General features: G+C 44.2%; 2 protein-coding genes across 12 annotated transcripts in view; one reads left to right on the plus strand and one right to left on the minus strand.

Annotated features, from left to right (window-relative positions):
- Window positions 1-19,317, minus strand: part of LOC118947728 — a 45,399-nt gene that overhangs the window by 3,120 nt on the left and 22,962 nt on the right. For 2 of the 9 annotated variants that reach the window (XM_036972825.1, XM_036972822.1), the window contains exons 1-2: window positions 10,932-10,980; window positions 7,297-7,378 (exon numbers count right to left, since the gene is read on the minus strand). Coding sequence is in view for 3 of the 9 variants with exons in the window: in XM_036972820.1 (XP_036828715.1) it covers window positions 11,735-11,888 (154 nt within the window). In the remaining 6 variants the exon portion in view is untranslated. Of the gene's footprint in view, window positions 1-137; window positions 2,124-3,662; window positions 3,803-7,296; window positions 7,379-10,931; window positions 10,981-11,734; window positions 11,889-12,319; window positions 12,425-13,985; window positions 14,177-19,317 lie in introns of those variants that run through there. The other 7 variants (XM_036972820.1, XM_036972819.1, XM_036972824.1 and 4 more) reach the window with 4 other exon arrangements.
- Window positions 4,886-19,317, plus strand: part of LOC110517023 — a 44,995-nt gene continuing 30,563 nt past the window's right edge. For 2 of the 3 annotated variants that reach the window (XR_005041901.1, XR_005041899.1), the window contains exons 1-2: window positions 4,886-4,946; window positions 19,160-19,261. The gene's annotated coding sequence lies outside the window, so the exon portion shown is untranslated. Of the gene's footprint in view, window positions 4,947-17,883; window positions 19,262-19,317 lie in introns of those variants that run through there. The other variant, XR_005041900.1, reaches the window with a different exon arrangement.

Consider the following 19,317-nt stretch of genomic DNA (forward strand, 5'->3'; position numbering starts at 1 on the left):
CCTATTTCAAACAAAATGGCAATAGTGGTCAGATTTCAGGCCATGGATCAAACCAGTGAGACCTATTGCTGTGTTAGTGACCTACTATATTGTTAGTAATTTCTCCTCTAAACTCAAAATAGGCAAATGAACCATACCTTGCTGTCATCTGACATGATGAGTAGCTTATTGTTGTAGGCTGTTTAGAGGAAATACTAATACCTCCTTTGAAAAAACGTCAGTGAACCATCGGCAGACAACTGAAGTGAATATGAACGTCCTTGAATTATGCCAAAGCATTGTTGAATACTCGATTCCGATTGGCTGAAGGCAGAGCATTCTTCAAAGATGTCATACACACATGATGTCACAATTAGGCCTAAGTCTAATGTCTATATGAATTGTCAATGTCATTAGAAAACAAATCAAAGCTTGTCAAAGTTCTGCCAAACGAAAATATGTCTAAGTGCACGTTTTTGCGTTTAATTTATGGTTTATCATGCATCGTCATTCATCACCATATACAAAAACGTAACTCGCTGCCATCCATTAGCTATAATTCTGAGGTTGTAAAGCTGCAAAACTAGGACGTGCAATAAATTATAACCACTTGCAGAATAATTTCAAATCAGACGTTCAAGGGGGATTGAACTATTTCAGCACTGTGGAGCTGTCCGCTGCATAGAGCTGACACGTTTCTTGGCATCAGGGGACCGTCCCATCTCCCCTCTGGGCAGCACCTGAGCAGGGCTCAGTTCTATGGATATCTCATGCGGATTTTCCTGCTAGCCTATGTATAACGACACTATAATTACATATAATATCATCTAAAACCTTCAGAGAGATCCCTTAAAACTGTAGTATAAATTCTTCACGGCTGTTATGGTAGCGAGGTTAATTTAGCGAGACATGGACAAATCCAACACATAGCGTTTCTACTGAGTCCTGCTTAGAGGTGGCTGACCATCATGTTGCTAGTTGTAATGACGCTTTTAAAACAAGAATAGTTATTTCTAATTGCTCTGGGAGCTAATTATTGCAGAGCCCAGCTACACATCCTGCTCGCTGGGCTCATTATGGACAGCCAATGAGCAGTTCAGGTGAAAAAGTCATCCAGATCTGATCCCTATAACATACATGATACTAGGATCCTGTAGCAACCTGCCGGCCTGCACAATCATCCATGGCATGAATGCTACACGCGCAATATGGTATGCTAACATCCCACAACAATTCCCCAATTGGAATTACTTGCCTAAACTTCCAATCATACTTATTTTCTAATATCAACCATAGTTTCTGCACTTAAGGCAGACTTGCCATTAGAACAAGATGGGATTAGGACAACTGTAAAGCTCATTAAACGTAGGCTAAAATGAACCTTACCTGGCTGTCAGCCATTATGTGTAGCCCGTTAATTAAGGCTCTGCGCCTCTGATACTGCAGCTGTTCTGATAGGCTACTGTAGCTGTTCTGTAACTGTTAAACTCGTCTAGTCGTATCCGTTGAAAACTGGTCAGTGAACCGTCCTCAAACACAATGAACTGATGTCAATATGGACATGAACCTTCACATAAAGATATCAAATACATGACGTCAGATATGCCTAGAGGTATTGTTGACTTGATCAGAATATATATCATAGTGTCACAGTACGTGCTGTTGACAGCCTACCCCGAAATCAAACAGGAACATGGATTTTGTGAAATCTGTTGTGAATGTATCGGGAATGTTTTTACAATTGTATAACTGCCTTCATTTTACTGGACCCCATGAAGAGTAACTGCTGCAGCTAAAGGGGATCCACAATAAATACAAATACAAACCCAATGCACCATGATAACACATGTATCAACTTGTTTTGACATATCACATGGGATCAGTTCCTGATTGTGAGATACTGTAAATCAACAGACCTTGAGAGGAGATAAAACATCATCTGTTGACCTATTTCACAGGTTTCTGGTGGTTTCTAAGCATTTTACATGTGTTGGGGAAGGAGGGTGGGATCTCTCCAGAGCATCTAATTACATCAATCATGTCTTGCTGTAACAGTATAACTTTAGACCGTCCCATCGCCCATACCCGGGCGCGAACCAGGGACCCTCTGCACACATCAACAACAGTCACCCTCGAAGCATCGTTACCCATCGCTCCACAAAAGCCCTCTGCAGACATCAACAACAGTCACCCACGAAGCGTCGTTACCCATCGCTCCACAAAAGCCGCGGCCCTTGCAGAGCAAGGGGAACCACACTACTTCAAGGTCTCAGAGCAAGTGACGTCACCGATTGAAACACTATTTAGCGCGAACCACCGCTAACTAAGCTAGCGTTTCACATCCGTTACATTGCCATGCATGTGATATGAGATAATGTTATGCACCACGTAAATATACATTGTAAATATACATTGCCTAAGGCTGCATCTAACAACAACATTGACGAATATGCTGATTCGGTGAGCGAGTTCATTAGAACGTGCGTTGAAGATGTCGTTCCCATAGCAACGATTAAAACATTCCCAAACCAGAAACCGTGGATTGATGGCAGCATTCGCGTGAAACTGAAAGCGCGAACCACTGCTTTTAATCAGGGCTAGGTGACCGGAAACATGACCGAATACAAACAGTGTAGCTATTCCCTCCGCAACGCAATCAAACAAGCTAAGCGTCAGTATAAAGACAAAGTAGAATCGCAATTCAACGGCTCAGACACAAGAGGTATGTGGCAGGGTCTACAGTCAATCACGGATTACAAAAAGAAAACCGGCCCAGTCACGGACCAGGATGTCTTGCTCCCAGGCAGACTAAATAACTTTTTTGCCCGCTTTGAGGACAATACAGTACCACTGACACGGCCCGCAACCAAAACATGCGGACTCTCCTTCACTGCAGCCGAGGTGAGTAAAACATTTAAACGTGTTAACCCTCGCAAGGCTGCAGGCCCAGACGGCATCCCCAGCCGCGCCCTCAGAGCATGCGCAGACCAGCTGGCTGGTGTGTTTACGGACATATTCAATCAATCCATATCCCAGTCTGCTGTTCCCACATGCTTCAAGAGGGCCACCATTGTTCCTGTTCCCAAGAAAGCTAAGGTAACTGAGCTAAACGACTACCGCCCCGTAGCACTCACTTCCGTTATTCTGCCCTTGAGTTGCGTTCCCATGCAAAACTAGACAGATAGCTAACAACTAAGTCTTCAATAAAACTCCCAAGGCGTGACTTTTCTTGAATGAATATATTGAAAACGTTTATGTTGTGAAACTGCAAAATACAGAAAAGAATATACTTTAGTATTCAATTCACACCGAAACACTGTAGCTGTACATTATACATTTGAAGTTGCATAAATACAAAGCACGCGCTAAGGTACCATGCATCTGGCATGATGCCAAACCATATAGCTAATTGTTACTCATATGGTAATTGGCTCCTTTCATTACTCTAATAATGTACAACCATTTATGTAGAATAACAAAGCACATTACACTAGGAACAGTAACAAAACTACAGTATTGTATATTTTACAATTCGTTTGCATGACGCACGAGCAAAGTAATACAGCTAACGACAACATGAAAGGCATTGCAATTTGTGAGTAAATGCAACCAACATTGATATGTAAGCAACTCTATCAATAACAATATTATAATCATTAGCTAAACGCTTGAATTGAACTTACAAACAAATATTTTCCAAGGCTGAAGCGTGACAAGAAATAACTACATTGAAAGACCTGCACCGTAGCGTTGTTTGTAGCTGCTTCTATGCGTGCAGAACAAATTCTCTCCTTCCTGTTTGCGTAGTCTTTCTAAGTACCAGAAACATCCACTAGGGGGCAAATAACACAATTGAACACAATGAAAATCCAATTGAACCATTGTAATAAAATAATCTGTTACCTTCTAACAGGATGGCAGCACATCCGTCATCATGAAGTGCTTTGAGAGACTAGTCAAGGACCATATCACCTCCACCCTACCTGACATCCTAGACCCACTCCAATTTGCTTACCGCCCAAATAGGACCACAGACGATGCAATCTCAACCACACTGCACACTGCCCTAACCCATCTGGACAAGAGGAATATGTGAGAATGCTGTTCATCGACTACAGCTCAGCATTTAACACCATAGTACCCTCCAAACTCGTCATCAAGCTCGAGACCCTGGGTCTCGACCCCGCCCTGTGCAACTGGGTACTGGACTTCCTGACGGGCCGCCCCCAGGTGGTGAGGGTAGGTAACAACATCTCCACCCTGCTGATCCTCAACACTGGGGCCCCACAAGGGTGTGTTCTGAGCCCTCTCCTGTACTCCCTGTTCACCCACGACTGCGTGGCCACGCACGCCTCCAAGTCAATCATCAAGTTTGCGGACGACACAACAGTGGTAGGCTTGATTACCAACAACGACGAGACGGCCTACAGGGAGGAGGTGAGGGCCCTCGGAATGTGGTGTCAGGAAAATAACCTCACACTCAACGTCAACAAAACTAAGGAGATGATTGTGGACTTCAGGAAACAGCAGAGGGAACACCCCCCTATCCACATCGATGGGACAGTAGTGGAGAGGGTAGTAAGTTTTAAGTTCCTCGACGTACACATCACAGACAAACTGAATTGGTCCACCCACACAGACAGCATCGTGAAGAAGGCGCAGCAGCGCCTCTTCAACCTCAGGAGGCTGAAGAAATTTGGCTTGTCACCAAAAGCACTCACAAACTTCTACAGATGCACAATCGAGAGCATCCTGTCGGGTTGTATCACCGCCTGGTACGGCAACTGCTCCGCCCACAACCGTAAGGCTCTCCAGAGGGTAATGAGGTCTCCACAACGCATCACCGGGGGCAAACTACCTGCCCTCCAGGACACCTACACCACCCGATGTCACAGGAAGGCCATAAAGATCATCAAGGACAACAACCACCCGAGCCACTGCCTGTTCACCCCGCTATCATCCAGAAGGTGAGGTCAGTACAGGTGCATCAAAGCTGGGACCGAGAGACTGAAAAACAGCTTCTATCTCAAGGCCATCACTGTTAAACAGCCACCACTAACATTCAGTGGCTGCTGCCAACACACTGATTCAACTCTAGCCACTTTAATAATGGGAATTGATGGGAATTGATGTAAAATATATCACTAGCCACTTTAAACAATGCTACTTAATATAATGTTTATATACCCTACATTATTCATCTCATATGTATACGTATATACTGTACTCTATATCATCTACTGCATCTTGCCTATGCCGCTCTGTACCATCACTCATTCATATATCTGTATGTACATATTCTTTATCCCTTTACACTTGTGTGTATGAGGTAGTAGTTTTGGAATTGTTAGTTAGATTACTCGTTGGTTATTACTGCATTGTCGGAACTAGAAGCACAAGCATTTCGCTACACTCGCATTAACATCTGCTAACCATGTGTATGTGACAAATAGATTTGATTTGATTTATACTCCATGGAGACAGTGCCCAATGTTCATTTTACATGATGGATATATGCTACTCCATTTCATACAATCAATCATCAATCAATCAGTACAATTTATTTATAAAGCCCTTTTTACATCGGCAGATGTCACAAAATGCTTATTCCGACACCCAGCTTAAAACCTCAAATAGCATGCAATGCAGATTTAGAAGCACGGTGGCTAGGAAAAACTCTCTAGAAAAACAGGAACCTAGGAAGAAACCTAGAGAGGAACCAGGCTCTGAGGGGTGGCTAGTCCTCTTCTGGCTGTGCCGGTGGAGATTATAAGCGTACATGGCCAGAATGTAAGGCCAGATCGTTCTTCAAGTACTGTAGTTCAAACATTCTTCATAGATGACCAGCAGAATCAACAAAATAATGTGGTTACAGAGGGTGCAACAGGTCAGCACCTCCGGAGTAATTGTCAGTTGGCTTTTCATAGCCAAACATTCAGAGGTCGAGACAACAGGTGTGGTAGAGAGAGAGAGAGAGAGAGAAAGAAAGAGAGAGAGAGAGAGAGAGGTGGGGGAGAGGGAGAGCGAAGATCAAAACAGCAGGTCCATGACAAGGTATCACGTCTGGAGAACACACATGCCTCTTCATGTGATACATTATGTTTGGCTGTGCTAAGTGTTATCTTATGGGTTTGGTGATTGTTCTGTGTGAAGCCGTATTCTGCATTGCATCATGGAATGTGATGTGAAATCCCTGGGCCTATGGCTGTTGAAGATACTCCACTGCACTGCTGCTCCACTGCACTGCCCTTCCCCCGATTGCTCAGTTTGGCCTGGCGGCCAGCTCTAGGAAGAGTCTTGGTGGTTCCAAACTTCTTCCGTTTAAGAATGATGGAGGCCACTGTGTCCTTGGGGACCTTCAATATTGCAGAAACGTTTTGGTACCCTTCACCAGATCTGTGTCTTGACACAATCATGTCTCTGAGCTCTATGGACAATTCCTTCGACCTCATGGCTTGGTTTTTGCTCTGACATACACTGTCAACTGTTGGACCTTATATTATCAACATATAGAAAACATCTCAGAGGGTTGATCTAGCTGCAGATAGCTAATTCTCATCTATGTGTTTTCCCCTTGCTGCTAATAAGCTCTTACCAATCTAACAAAATTAATAGAGAACATCTGGTTATCTGACAGTCTATGCAGCAACTATTGTATTAGAGTCAAGCTGTGGTTATTTTATTTATTTTCCTAGACAAGTCAGTTTAGAACAAATTCTTATTTACAATGACAGCTTAGGAACAGTGGGTTAACTACCTTGTTCAGGAGCAGAACGTCATATTTTTTACATGGTTAGCTCAGGGATCTGACCTAGCAACCTTTCAGTTACTGGCCCAATGCTCTAACCACAAGGCTACCTGCTGCCCAAGTCCTGCCAACTCAAAAACTGCACAATAAATGTGTAACCAAGGGGGAACTAGTGCATTTCTCTAAGAAAAGCTGCTTCAGTTTTACCAATCTTCCAAAACACTTGAAATTCTTGTAAAATAATTTGCATTTATTTGATCAAATAGACTTTGAAAGGGTAGACATGCAGAAATTCCTCTTGTCAAAAGTCTTGCTGTTACAAAAGTAGTTCTTCATGCAGCGTAACAGGTTACAGGTTCTTCTTGGTGATGCGCCTGAATGGCTTCATCATTGCTGAAAAGACCCGTACAATCAAGGATCGTTTTTTGACAGGCTGAGATATGGAGGGAGAAACCTCTCCAACTGGGGGGGGGGGGGGGGGGGGGGGGGGGGAGAGATGCAGTATAGTAACATTGAACACACACCTAAACCAAACTACAAGCTATAGCAGAGCTCTAAAACATCCTTACCTATGCAATGTCCATCAGTAGAGGGAATCTCAGTCTGGTCCTGGACTGAATGGCAGTCCTTTTTGTTTGCTCTCTTGGAACGCTAACAGAAGAAAGGTAAAGAAAATGGTACAGAGAATAAATAAATAAATGGAAAACTTCTGAATCCAAGGCAACAATTTAGTGATGAATAAAGCAAATGTATTTCATGTATTTGTCTTATCATCAATAACATCAGCACCTAACTGGAACCAAAAACAAATGCTAACTCCCTGCTATACCTTGAAGTTGATCCTGAGTTTGGTAATTGAAAAGCAAAGGAAGCTCCTTCTTGCTTTCTGCTCAGCCCCCCTCTCTGTCTCAGCCTGGTCTGATGGGTTTGTTGCAGCAGAAGCTGGTCTTGACGCCTCCTTGCATCCCTGTACCAGCTGCTGGGTCAAGGACTTTACCAGGACTCTGTCAAATGCAGGGTCCTGGGAGGAAATAGCTGCTTGCAGGGCAGAGCCTAACTCCTCAATTAGGTTTTTATGTACACCTCTGAACACCCTTTGGATGTTCAGGATCTGGGAATATGCCTGTGTCCTGGAGAATCTGGATGCAGCACAGAACTCAGACAGGACTTGTCTGATGAGTTGCTGAGATGTTTCTGTCAGATCTGCTGCCTGTTGGGAGGGTCCATCTAGGGCTGAGGGTCTGATCTCCGATATCAACCTTATCACCAGTATGGTGACAAAACAGATGCCATCATCTTTGCTGGAGTCCATCAAGTACTGCAGTGGCACTGCTGATGTCCGGGGTTATTAAGAGCTCCCTCAGATGGCCAGAGCTGCTGGGGATACACACCTCCTTCTCTTCAATGTCAATCTCATCTCCCTTTGGTACCAAAGAGGTTCCCTTGCTGGTGAAAGATGGAGTGGAGGATCGAAAAGAGGCTTTAGCACTCGGTGGTCGGCTGCTGTCAGTCATTGGACTGTTACGATGCAGGGGTTCATCTGTGTGTTCCATCATCTTTGTCTTTAGGTCACTTGAAGAAATTTCTGGCATTTTAGAGACCCTGGTGTCGATGCAGGAGCTCCTGACGATGGGGCAGGTCAGATCAAAAGACACTTTGTCAGGGATGGGAGTGCCAGGGAGGTTGATCTCTAACTCACACTCTGACCTAGGACCATTTGAAGAGCTGGACAAGGAACTACGACCATTTAAAGAAGTGGACAAAGATGAACAGGTTCTAGGGATGTCTTGGCAGACTTATTCACTGTCATCCTCACTTTTCTCAACCTCCTTCAGCATAGTTCCTACCATATCATTGATCTGAAGGAGCTCCCTGGAATCCTTCATTCGCCCTAAGTTTGAGATCTCACTCTGGATTGCAACCAGGATTTCCCCAAGGGTCTCTTTGGAAGAAGCCTTTTCTGTCCTTTCGGATCCAGATGGCTTCAGCCCTGTGAAGAAATCCTTAAGTGTGTTCTTCATACTGACGCAGCTGTTGACCAAAGCTTCTCCTCTGATATTTTAACACTCAATTCAGTATCATCCAGTTGGGAGCCCCCGTGGAACTCTCCCACTTCTTTCCAGTAGCACAGTGTCAGTGGACTCATTTTTCTGGAAAATAGTCGCCATTCCTTTGACAAAGGTTTCCACTAATCCAGAGGCTGTATTATCAGAGGACATGGAGGACATGGATTCTGAAAGGACATGGATCTCTGATGGTGAGCTAGATGATAAGCCAGCCTGCAGACTTTTCTGAAGACCAGTATGGCTGATCTGTGTGATAAAGGAATGACTGGATCTCATCAGCACTTTACTCACTGCCTCTTCTGCCTGAGTCTGAAAGTCATTGCTAGAGAGCTTCTTAATGCTCTGAATCAGACTAGTTGAGGACTCTGTGATTCTGACACTCTCTTCTGAGCTCAGTTGAGAATATTGAGTACTCACGCTCAAGTCTTCATTGGGTGAGGGTGACTGGGAAATAGTATAGTCATCAAGCTTTGATAGGACACCATCAACAAACCAACAAGCCTCTAGGGACTCATCAGATGAACTGACAACGGCTAAGGATTTACTCTCCACTTTTGATAACTCTGACTTGTAGATGGAAAAAACACTGCTAAGAACTTCTTGAGTACTGGTATCCAGATTGGAGAGACAGAGAGCTGGTATTGGTTGACTCTCTCTGGGAACTCTACTGTGTTCGGTGCTGGGTAACTGGACCTCAACAGTTGAAACAGTTGCCTTTTCCAGGGTGTCTGAAGACTCCTTAAGAGAAGCATCCTTTGCCACACCTTCTTCTCGAGCGGCTAGAGTTAAAAGGTCCCTCAGCTTTGCTCGTATACGGCCATAGAGTGTGCCGGCTAGAGAGAAGGTTATCTTCTGTGAAGACCCTGTTTTGTGGTCATTTACAGGAACTGGCCAATCAACTGCTTCACATGTGTCCTTCAAATGATGCTATCGTCTCCATGCCTCCCACAAATGCCTTAACAATCACTGTGGCAGTGGAGGTTACAGATGTCAGGAATGTGCAGCTGGTATTCAGGGGGGCTTCAGTAAGGCTAGGAGCAGCACTAGAAGGCCTAGAGGAAGGAGCCATGCCAGAAGAGCTGCTGACTTTCCTTGTAAGGATGGTGCTCACCGCCTTCAGGGCTTTAGACTGAAAGTCGGGGCTAGAGAGGGTCTGAATCTTTCTGGACGCCACACTGGTAGAGGATCCAGTCTCTTTGAGAAAGTGAGTGGTCCCTTCCTTCCCAGATGGACACTCAACATCAAGGTCACATTGAAGATTTGTCAGAAATTTAGACCCCAAGATTGTCATCTTCTTGGCCAGATCCAATAGGATGTTGAAGTCCTGTGCCATTTTGTCCATTGTGCCGACAATGGCATCCAGCACATCATCGGTCACAGGGTCCATGAGGGGCTCGATAAACCCCACCCACTCTGGCTCAGACGTTTGGCTCTGTAGCTCGGCCAGGATCTGCACCGAGGCTACCCGAATGACCTCCTTGCCTGCTGCTATGTCCTGACTGTCCATAGGGGGGCAACTCCCCGAGCTGGCCTGAATGGCCACTGAGAGGCCAGAGTTAAGCTGGTGTACTACCTCCCCCACGATAGCACAGCTCAACTCGGAGGAGCTGGAGGAGGTGGGGATGGAGTGACCCTCAACCAGGGATATCAGGAGGCTCTCTTCCGTTACCCCAAAAAGAGCCTTCAGAGGCTCCTCCATGAGGGGAGCCTCTCTAGTTGCAGGCAAGCTCTGCAATGAGGTCTGGGACCTTGAAGATAAATACACAATCACCACTTAAGCCATGCAAATGTGACCAACTGTATCTAATCTGGGTCATTAGTGAGCCTGAAAACCAAATTAGAGCAATGATGGATTACTTCTCATACCACCGTAGTTCTAGAAGCCTAAAGCCAACTGACACGATTTTTTGCCTGATTTTTATGTTTGTACGACATCAGAATATGATTAATTCTATTTATTCATAGATGACTTTATGGCTTACCCAGTTAAAAATGACTTTCACCTGGACCCACCCCCTCAGTGGCAACATTTCTGACCAGAACTTAAAACTACAAGGTGTGAATTCCAAGTTAATAATTTATGATAAGTATGGATCAGGTCTTGCAATTATTATGTTGAAATATTGCTGTGAACATACCTCTTAGGCGAACAGCATGGTGATGAGGTTCTGCGAGTGGATTTTTGGCAGGCATCCTGTACTGCCATTCCTCCTCCTCTCCTTAGTCCAGTAGTTCATCTCACTGATCAGCAGCCTTTTCTCTCTCTCATCCAGACTGCCTAAGGAATCCTCAGACCCTGTCAGAGAGCACTGGGATTCTGGGGAGGTTGCCCCACTCCTCAGGTTCACCCCCATGATACGAGCTAGCGCTGGTAGGAGAATGCGGAGGGCTGTCTGGGTCACGACTTTAACAATCTTAACAATCCGTGACACCATTCCCTGTATAGCGCACAACTTTTGACCAGAACCTTATGTGGAGAGACTTATTTTTCATGCCCTGCTGAATCACTCTCCATTGGCTAGAGAAAAGAAAAGAAAGGAAACATATTTTACCTGTACACTGGTGTTGAGTTAGTGGAGTCACTAGATAGCCATGTTAAGGAAAATAAAAGTGTATTTAATTAAGCAATTAGCAAGTACATGAGACATTTTGATCTTGATTTACAGGAAGAGTTAGAGGTGTGGTTACAGTAATGTTAAATCAAATCAAATTTTATTTGTCACATACACATGGTTAGCAGATGTTAATGCGAGTGTAGCGAAATGCTTGTGCTTCTAGTTCCGACAATGCAGTAATAACCAACGAGTAATCTAGCTAACAATTCCAAAACTACTACCTTAGGGTTAGGTGTAATGTTTGAAATCCCATTTGTGGTTAGAAGGTGCACTATGACTATAAATTCAGAGTTGTATGTGAGGTTGGAAAAAGACATGGGACTTGCTCATCAGTTAGACTCCTCAGGAAGGAGAGGAGGATTGGGGCACAGCATGTCCCAATCTTGAGAGAAGGCATTAGAATCCTCTGAGCCTCCTTCTCCAGCTGCTCAATGATAGATCCCCTTTCCCGGAAACCACACCCGGGTGTCTGAGAAGACTCTGGGAAACCGCAAAGAGAAATCTAAAGTTGAATCTGAACTTGATCCCTAATTTCCTTCACCTTTAGGGATTTGATTGCACTGGACAGGTAAAGGCACATCTCTCTGCGGGCCTCCACTATATTGCTTTCACCTATATAGATACTATCTTCTCAGATTAGTGCTGATGAATTTGAACACAACCTGCACCCAACATGAAGTAATCTCGGACCTGCACCAATGCTGCTGTCCTCCTCCACGAAAGTCTTCTTGGCACAGCCACTGGACTTATGTTTAGCCTACATGACAACAGATTATAGGTCTCATAGCAGATCTAAGGTCAGTGTAGCGTCTCCTCCTAATGCTGTAAGGCTAGGATTTAGTGATAGTAAACTAATCCTAGATCTGTGCCTAAGTAGGCAGAGCATGTGTAAAGGACAGCATATTTCTTACCTTGCCTCCTGTCCTGTTCTTGTTGGTCTCATGTGTCTCTGTTTCATCCTTCATGTTCTCCACGACTTTATTTTGGTCATCCGGGGGATCCTCCCATTTCACGCTCTGGTGGATAAATAAGAGGTCAATATCAGTGACTTTATGAAAAAACTTATTCGCTCCTATTTTAAACAAAACGGCAATAGTGGTCAGATTTCAGGCCATGGATCAAACCAGTGAGACCTATTGCTGTGTTAGTGACCTACTATATTGTTAGTAATTTCTCCTCTAAACTCAAAATAGGCTAAATGACCATACCTTGCTGTCATCTGACATGATGTGTAGCTTATTGTTGTAGGCTGTTTAGAGGAAATACTAATACCTCCTTTGAAAAAACGTCAGTGAACCATCGGCAGACAACTGAAGTGAATATGAACGTCCTTGAATTATGCCAAAGCATTGTTGAATACTCGATTCCGATTGGCTGAAGCCAGAGCATTCTTCAAAGATGTCATACACACATGATGTCACAATTAGGCCTAAGTCTAATGTCTATATGAATTGTCAATTTCATTAGAAAACAAATCAAAGCTTGTCAAAGTTCTGCCAAACGAAAATATGTCTAAGTGCACGTTTTTGCGTTTAATTTATGGTTTATCATGCATCGTCATTCATCACCATATACAAAAACGTAACTCGCTGCCATCCATTAGCTATAATTCTGAGGTTGTAAAGCTGCAAAAGTAGGACGTGCAATAAATTATAACCACTTGCAGAATAATTTCAAATCAGACGTTCAAGGGGGCTTGAACTATTTCAGCACTGTGGAGCTGTCCGCTGCATAGAGCTGACACGTTTCTTGGCGTCAGGGGACAGTGCCATGGTGCTGAAATGTTTCGAGTCTGGGCAGCACCTGAGACCGCGGCATTGTGCTGAAATGGAGCAGGGCTCAGTTCTATGGATATCTCATGCGGATTTTCCTGCTAGCCTATGTATAACGATACTATAATTACATTATTTTCATCCATCCGTCAACACAAATGCCATGTCAACGTTTCCCAAATAATAATGCAATGAAGCCAAGCCGAGATGTATGGTTCTTCATCCAGAAGACGAAGCACCACTGTATCATCTAAAACCTTCAGAGAGATCCCTTAAAACTGTAGTATAAATTCACCACGGCTGTTATGGTAGCGAGGTTAACTTAGCGAGACATGGACAAATCCAACACATAGCGTTTCTACTGAGTCCTGCTTAGAGGTGACTGACCGTCATGTTGCTAGTTGACGATTTTAAAACAAGAATAGTTATTTGTAATTGCTCTGGGAGCTAATTATTGCAGAGCCCAGCTACACATCCTGCTCGCTGGGCTCATTATGGACAGCCAATGAGCAGTTCAGGTGAAAAAGTCAGCCAGATCTGATCCCTATAACATACATGATACTAGGATCCTGTAGCAACCTGCCGGCCTGCACAATCCTCCATGGCACGAATGCTACACGCGCAATATGGTAGGCTAACATCCCACAACAATTCCTGAATTGGAATTACTTGCCTAAACTTCCAATCATACTTATTTTGTCATATCAACCATAGTTTCTGCACTTAAGGCAGACTTGCCAATAGAACAAGATGGAATTAGGACAACTGTTAAAGCTCGTTAAACGTAGGCTAAAATGATCCTTACCTGGCTGTCGTCAGCCATTATGTGTAGCCCGTTAATTAAGGCTCTGCGCCTCTGATACTGCAGCTATTCTGTAACTGTTAAACTCGTCTAATCGTATCCGTTGAAAACCCGTCAGTGAACCGTCCTCAAACACAATGAACTGATGTCAATATGGACATTAACCTTCACATAAAGATATCAAATACATGACGTCAGATATGCCTAGAGGTATTGTTGACTTATCATAGTGTCACAGTACGTGCTGTTGACAGCCTGCCCCGAAATCAAACAGGAACATGGATTATGTGAAATCTGTTGTGAATGTATCGGGAATGTTTTTACAATTGTATAACTGCCTTCATTTTACTGGACCCCATGAAGAGTAGCTGCTGCAGCTAAAGGGGATCCACAATAAATTCAAATACAAACCCAATGCACCATGTATCAACTTGTTTTGACATATCACATGGGATATGACAGTTCCTGATTCTGAGATACTGTAAATCAACAGACCTTGAGAGGAGATAAAACATCATCTGTTGATCTATTTCACAGGTTTCTGGTGGTTTCTAAGCATCCTACATGTGTTGGGGAAGGAGGGTGGGATCTCTCCAGAGCATCTAATTAAATCAATCATGTCTTGCCATGCATGTGATATGAGATAATGTTATGCACCACTTAAATATACATTGCCTAAGGCTGCAGTGCTATACTCCATGGAGACAGTGCTCAATGTTCATTTTACATGATGGATATATGCTACTCCATTTCATACAATCAATCAATCAGTACAATTTATTTATAAAGCCCTTTTTACATCGGCAGATGTCACAAAATGCTTATTTCCGACACCCAGCTTAAAACCTCAAATAGCATGCAATGCAGACTTAGAAGCACGGTGGCTAGGAAAAACTCTCTAGAAAAACAGGAACCTAGGAAGAAACCTAGAGAGGAACCAGGCTCTGAGGGGTGGCTAGTCCTCTTCTGGCTGTGCCGGTGGAGATTATAAGTGTACATGGCCAGATCGTAAGGCCAGATCGTTCTTCAAGTACTGTAGTTCAAACATTCTTCATAGATGACCAGCAGAGTCAACAAAATAATGTGGTTACAGAGGGTGCAACAGGTCAGCACCTCCGGAGTAATTGTCAGTTGGCTTTTCATAGCCGAACATTCAGAGGTCGAGACAACAGGTGTGGTAGAGAGAGAGAGGGAGAGAGAGAGGTGGGGGAGAGGGAGAGAGAGAGCGAAGATCGAAATAGCAGGTCCATGACAAGGTATCACGTCTGGAGAACACCAATGCCTCTTCATGTGATACATGATGTTTGGCTGTGCTAAGTGTTATCTTATGGGTTTGGTGATTGTTCTGTGTGAATCCGTATTCTGCATTGCATCATGGAATGTGATGTGAAATCCCTGGGCCTATGGCTGTTGAAGATACTCCACTGCACTGCCCTTCTCCCCCGATTGCTCAGTTTGGCCTGGCGGCCAGCTCTAGGAAGAGTCTTGGTGGTTCCAAACTTCTTCCGTTTAAGAATGATGGAGGCCACTGTGTCCTTGGGGACCTTCAATATTGCAGAAACGTTTTGGTACCCTTCACCAGATCTGAAGAGAGAGAGAGAGCGAGAGAGATGCAGTATAGTAACATTGACAAATAACAGTGTTATGAGTTTGGTAGGCATTCCTATGTTTCTAACACACACCTAAACAAAACTACAAGCTATAGCAGAGCTCTAAAACATCCTTACCTATGCAATGTCCATCAGTAGAGGGAATCTCAGTCTGTTCCTGGACTGAATGACAGTCCTTTTTGTTTGCTCTCTTGGAACGCTAACAGATGAAAGGTAAAGAAAATGGTACAGAGAATAAATAAATGGAACACTTCTGAATCCAAGGCAACAATTTAGTGGTGAATAAAACATTTATTTAATGTATTTGTCTTATCATAGCCACATCAATAACATCAGCACCTAACTGGAACAAAAAACAAATGCTAACTCCCTGCTATACCTTGAAGTTGATCCTGAGTTTGGTCATTGAAAAGCAAAGGAAGCTCCTTCTTGCTTTCTGCTCAGCCCCCCTCTCTGTCTCAGCCTGGTCTGATGGGTTTGTTGCAGCAGAAGCTGGTCTTGACGCCTCCTTGCATCCCTGTACCAGCTGCTGGGTCAAGGACTTTACCAGGACTCTGTCAAATGCAGGGTCTGGGAGGAAATAGCTGCATGCAGGGTGTTATAAGAGCCAAACTCCTCCATGAGGTTTTTATGTACACCTCTGAACACCCTTTGGATGCTCAGGTTCTGGGAATATGCCTGTGTCCTGGAGAATCTGGATGCAGCACAGAACTCAGACAGGACTTGTCTGATGAGTTGCTGAGATGTTTCGGTCAGATCTGCTGCCTGTTGGGAGGGTCCATCTAGGGCTGAAGGTCTGATCTCCGATAGAAACCTTTTCACCAGTATGGTGACAAAACAGATGCCATCATCTTTGCTGGAGTCCATCAAGTACTGCAGTGGGAATGCAGTGGGAATGCTGATGTCCGGGGTGATGAAGAGCTCCCTCAGATGTCCAGAGCTATTGGGGATACACACCTCCTTTTCTTCAATGTCAATCCCATCTCCCTTTGGTACCAAAGAGGTTCCCTTGCTGGTGAAAGACGGAGTGGAGGATCGAAAAGAGGCTTTAGCACTCAGTGGTCGGCTGCTGTCAGTCATTGGACTGTTACTATGTCTGGGCATGGTAGAATATATTTAGGGCATAATGCGCAGCCAGGGGTATGGTGGGGTGCGGGTACAGCGGAGGTAAGCCCAAGCACTGGGTGATGATAAGAGAGGTTGTATCTCTGGACATTCTGGTTGTAATGGGTGAGGTCACCGCATGTGTGGGTGGTACAAAGGAGGTATCAGAGGTATGAAGAGTGGAACTAGGGGCTCCATGGTAAACCAAAACAATGATAACTAACCTGAACAACAGTATACAAGGCATATTGACATTTGAGAGAGACATACAGCAAGGCATGAAGTAATCGCAGGTGTTGATTGGGAGAGCTAGCTAAAACAACAGGTGAGACAACAACAGCTAATCAGCTAACACAACAACAGCAGGTAAAATGGCGATGACACACAGAGCCTGAGTTCGCGGCTGGGGCCGACAAATAAAAAAATAAATAAACAGAATGGAGTACCATGATTAATGGACAGTCCAGCAGACATCAGCTATGTAGCCAAGTGATAATAGTGTCCAGAAGGCAGCAGTAGATGGAACAGGGAAGCCGCCATTACGCTAGCACGCGGGCTACACGGCGTTTAAAGTTAGTAGCCCTCCGACGGAGACCGGTTGAAGGCACAGCGGATGGAGTATTCGTCGGTAGACCAGTCGTGGTGGTGCGGCTTGGGGCCGTGTCAACAGAGAATCCAAGCCAGATGGCGATAGATGTATTGTAGAATTTAGAATGCTAGCAGGGAGATGCGCCTGGCTCACGGCTAACTGGTGCTAGCTTCGTGGCAGTGGCGTTATCCACTATAGCCAATCGGTAGCAGCGATGAACCGGTGCCAAGGTCCAGAGTTTACAGCAAGGATCAGGTGGAGTATTGGGCTCTAGCCGTGTATGAGTGGGGTTCGGGAGAACAGCTGAGTTGGCCGGGAGGTGGGCCTCAGGGATAGCTTCGGTACTGGATGCCACGATGAGTGCAAGCTAGCTGTGAGCTAGTTAGCTGCAAGCTGTGATCTAGCTGTGAAGATCAGAAGTAGTGGTCCAGGGATTACGGCAGGAATCCGGCGTTGTTGTGGAGAGACAGTCCGATACTAGTAGACTGGCGAGTATTATCCAGGCTAAGAACAGGGCTGGTATCTGTGCAGAAGGTAAAAGCCGCTAGCATTGGCTAACAATGACTAAATAGCTTTTAGCTAATTAGCTAGTTAGCTTCTGGAGGTTCTTGAATGTGTTCTAAAATAAAAAATAATAGCGATACCGTATCACATTGGGTGAAGCAGAGTGTTACCTCTTTACTAGTGTATTGCTCTCTGTTTATGACTGATAATAGGACGTAACACAGGGATGAGGAGAAAACAATCATTTGGATCCTACACAACACGTTGTTGTACCTAAATAATTCCACAAGAGGGCGACATATAAACATTTCTTAAAACCAATTAACCTCTACTGCCTTCAGTCCATGACGTCCCCGACTAACTAAAAGTCTGCGTCTGCAAAAATGCTCTTTTATCATAACTCGACATGAAAGTAGCAAAGCCAAAACAGTCAATGACATGCTTTTCGGGATATACATTTAGCTATGGTGGAAGAAAAGGTAAGTGAAATATAGGGGAAGGTAGAACATGTTTTACAGTAAGTTTAAAGTTGTTATCACCAATTTAGCTCTGATAGGCCTTTGGCAATCCAAGCTTTTGGGATCGTACTCAAGGCTACTTGGTTTAGGCCTGGCTATAGCCTAGGGATACAGTCCAATAATATCTCCTTCTCCTGAAGTGTACACTCGTTCGCTTCTTCCTACAAATCTAAAATCATTGGATTGGTGGAGGCATGGGCTAGAGAGGAATATGCTACCAAATAGCACCTTATTCCCTAATGTAGGCCTACTTTTAAGGAATGCACTATAAGGAATAGATCAATCAACTGGCTCACTAAATGGGGTACCGAAATACATCCAAAAGAGGTCGACACGAAATTAGACTAGGTTTATTTCTGTTTTGACCTACTGAGTCGCAGTGCTTAGTGAACAGATTTCAATGTGGGCCTAGCTGTATCGAAAACGGTTGATGGGGAAAGTGTGTAATCTGATCAATATATTTCCCCCCCAATATTAATGAGAGAATGGGAATGTGCATAAAGGTCTAACATTCCATGACGTGGTATGAAGTTCTTAATTCGTCAGTGGCTGCAATATTGTCCTCAGTAAACTCAACATGAGTGAAAACAACACAGACAAGGACAAGTTTTTCGAGATATAAAAAATACTGTATGCTATTATGGATGAAGAAAAGGTAGGTTAAATGACACTAAATATTTGGGAATGTAACTAAGGAAAACGTCATTTAAGATAACATAGGCTATTGCAAAACAAATGTCTAATTCTCTCTATTAAGTCAATCACCAGTTTAGCTCTGATATGGCTGTAGCTCTATGATGTCCTTTGCAAGAATCTAATCTGACATTGACATGAAATTCCTATGTCCTTCAGGTAGTACAGAGAGATGATGATGATCCCCCGAGGGAGGGGAGGGAGGTTGTTGAGGAAGAACCAGTGGCCCAGCTCAAGAAGGAGCCCAAGAAGACAGGAAAGGTAAAATGGCAGGAGTGACAGGGCAACTACTAGACTAGTAACACTCAATTGTCACA

The sequence above is a fragment of the Oncorhynchus mykiss genome, unplaced genomic scaffold (genome assembly GCF_013265735.2).
Source record: "Oncorhynchus mykiss isolate Arlee unplaced genomic scaffold, USDA_OmykA_1.1 un_scaffold_195, whole genome shotgun sequence".
NCBI classification, from domain to species: domain Eukaryota; kingdom Metazoa; phylum Chordata; class Actinopteri; order Salmoniformes; family Salmonidae; genus Oncorhynchus; species Oncorhynchus mykiss.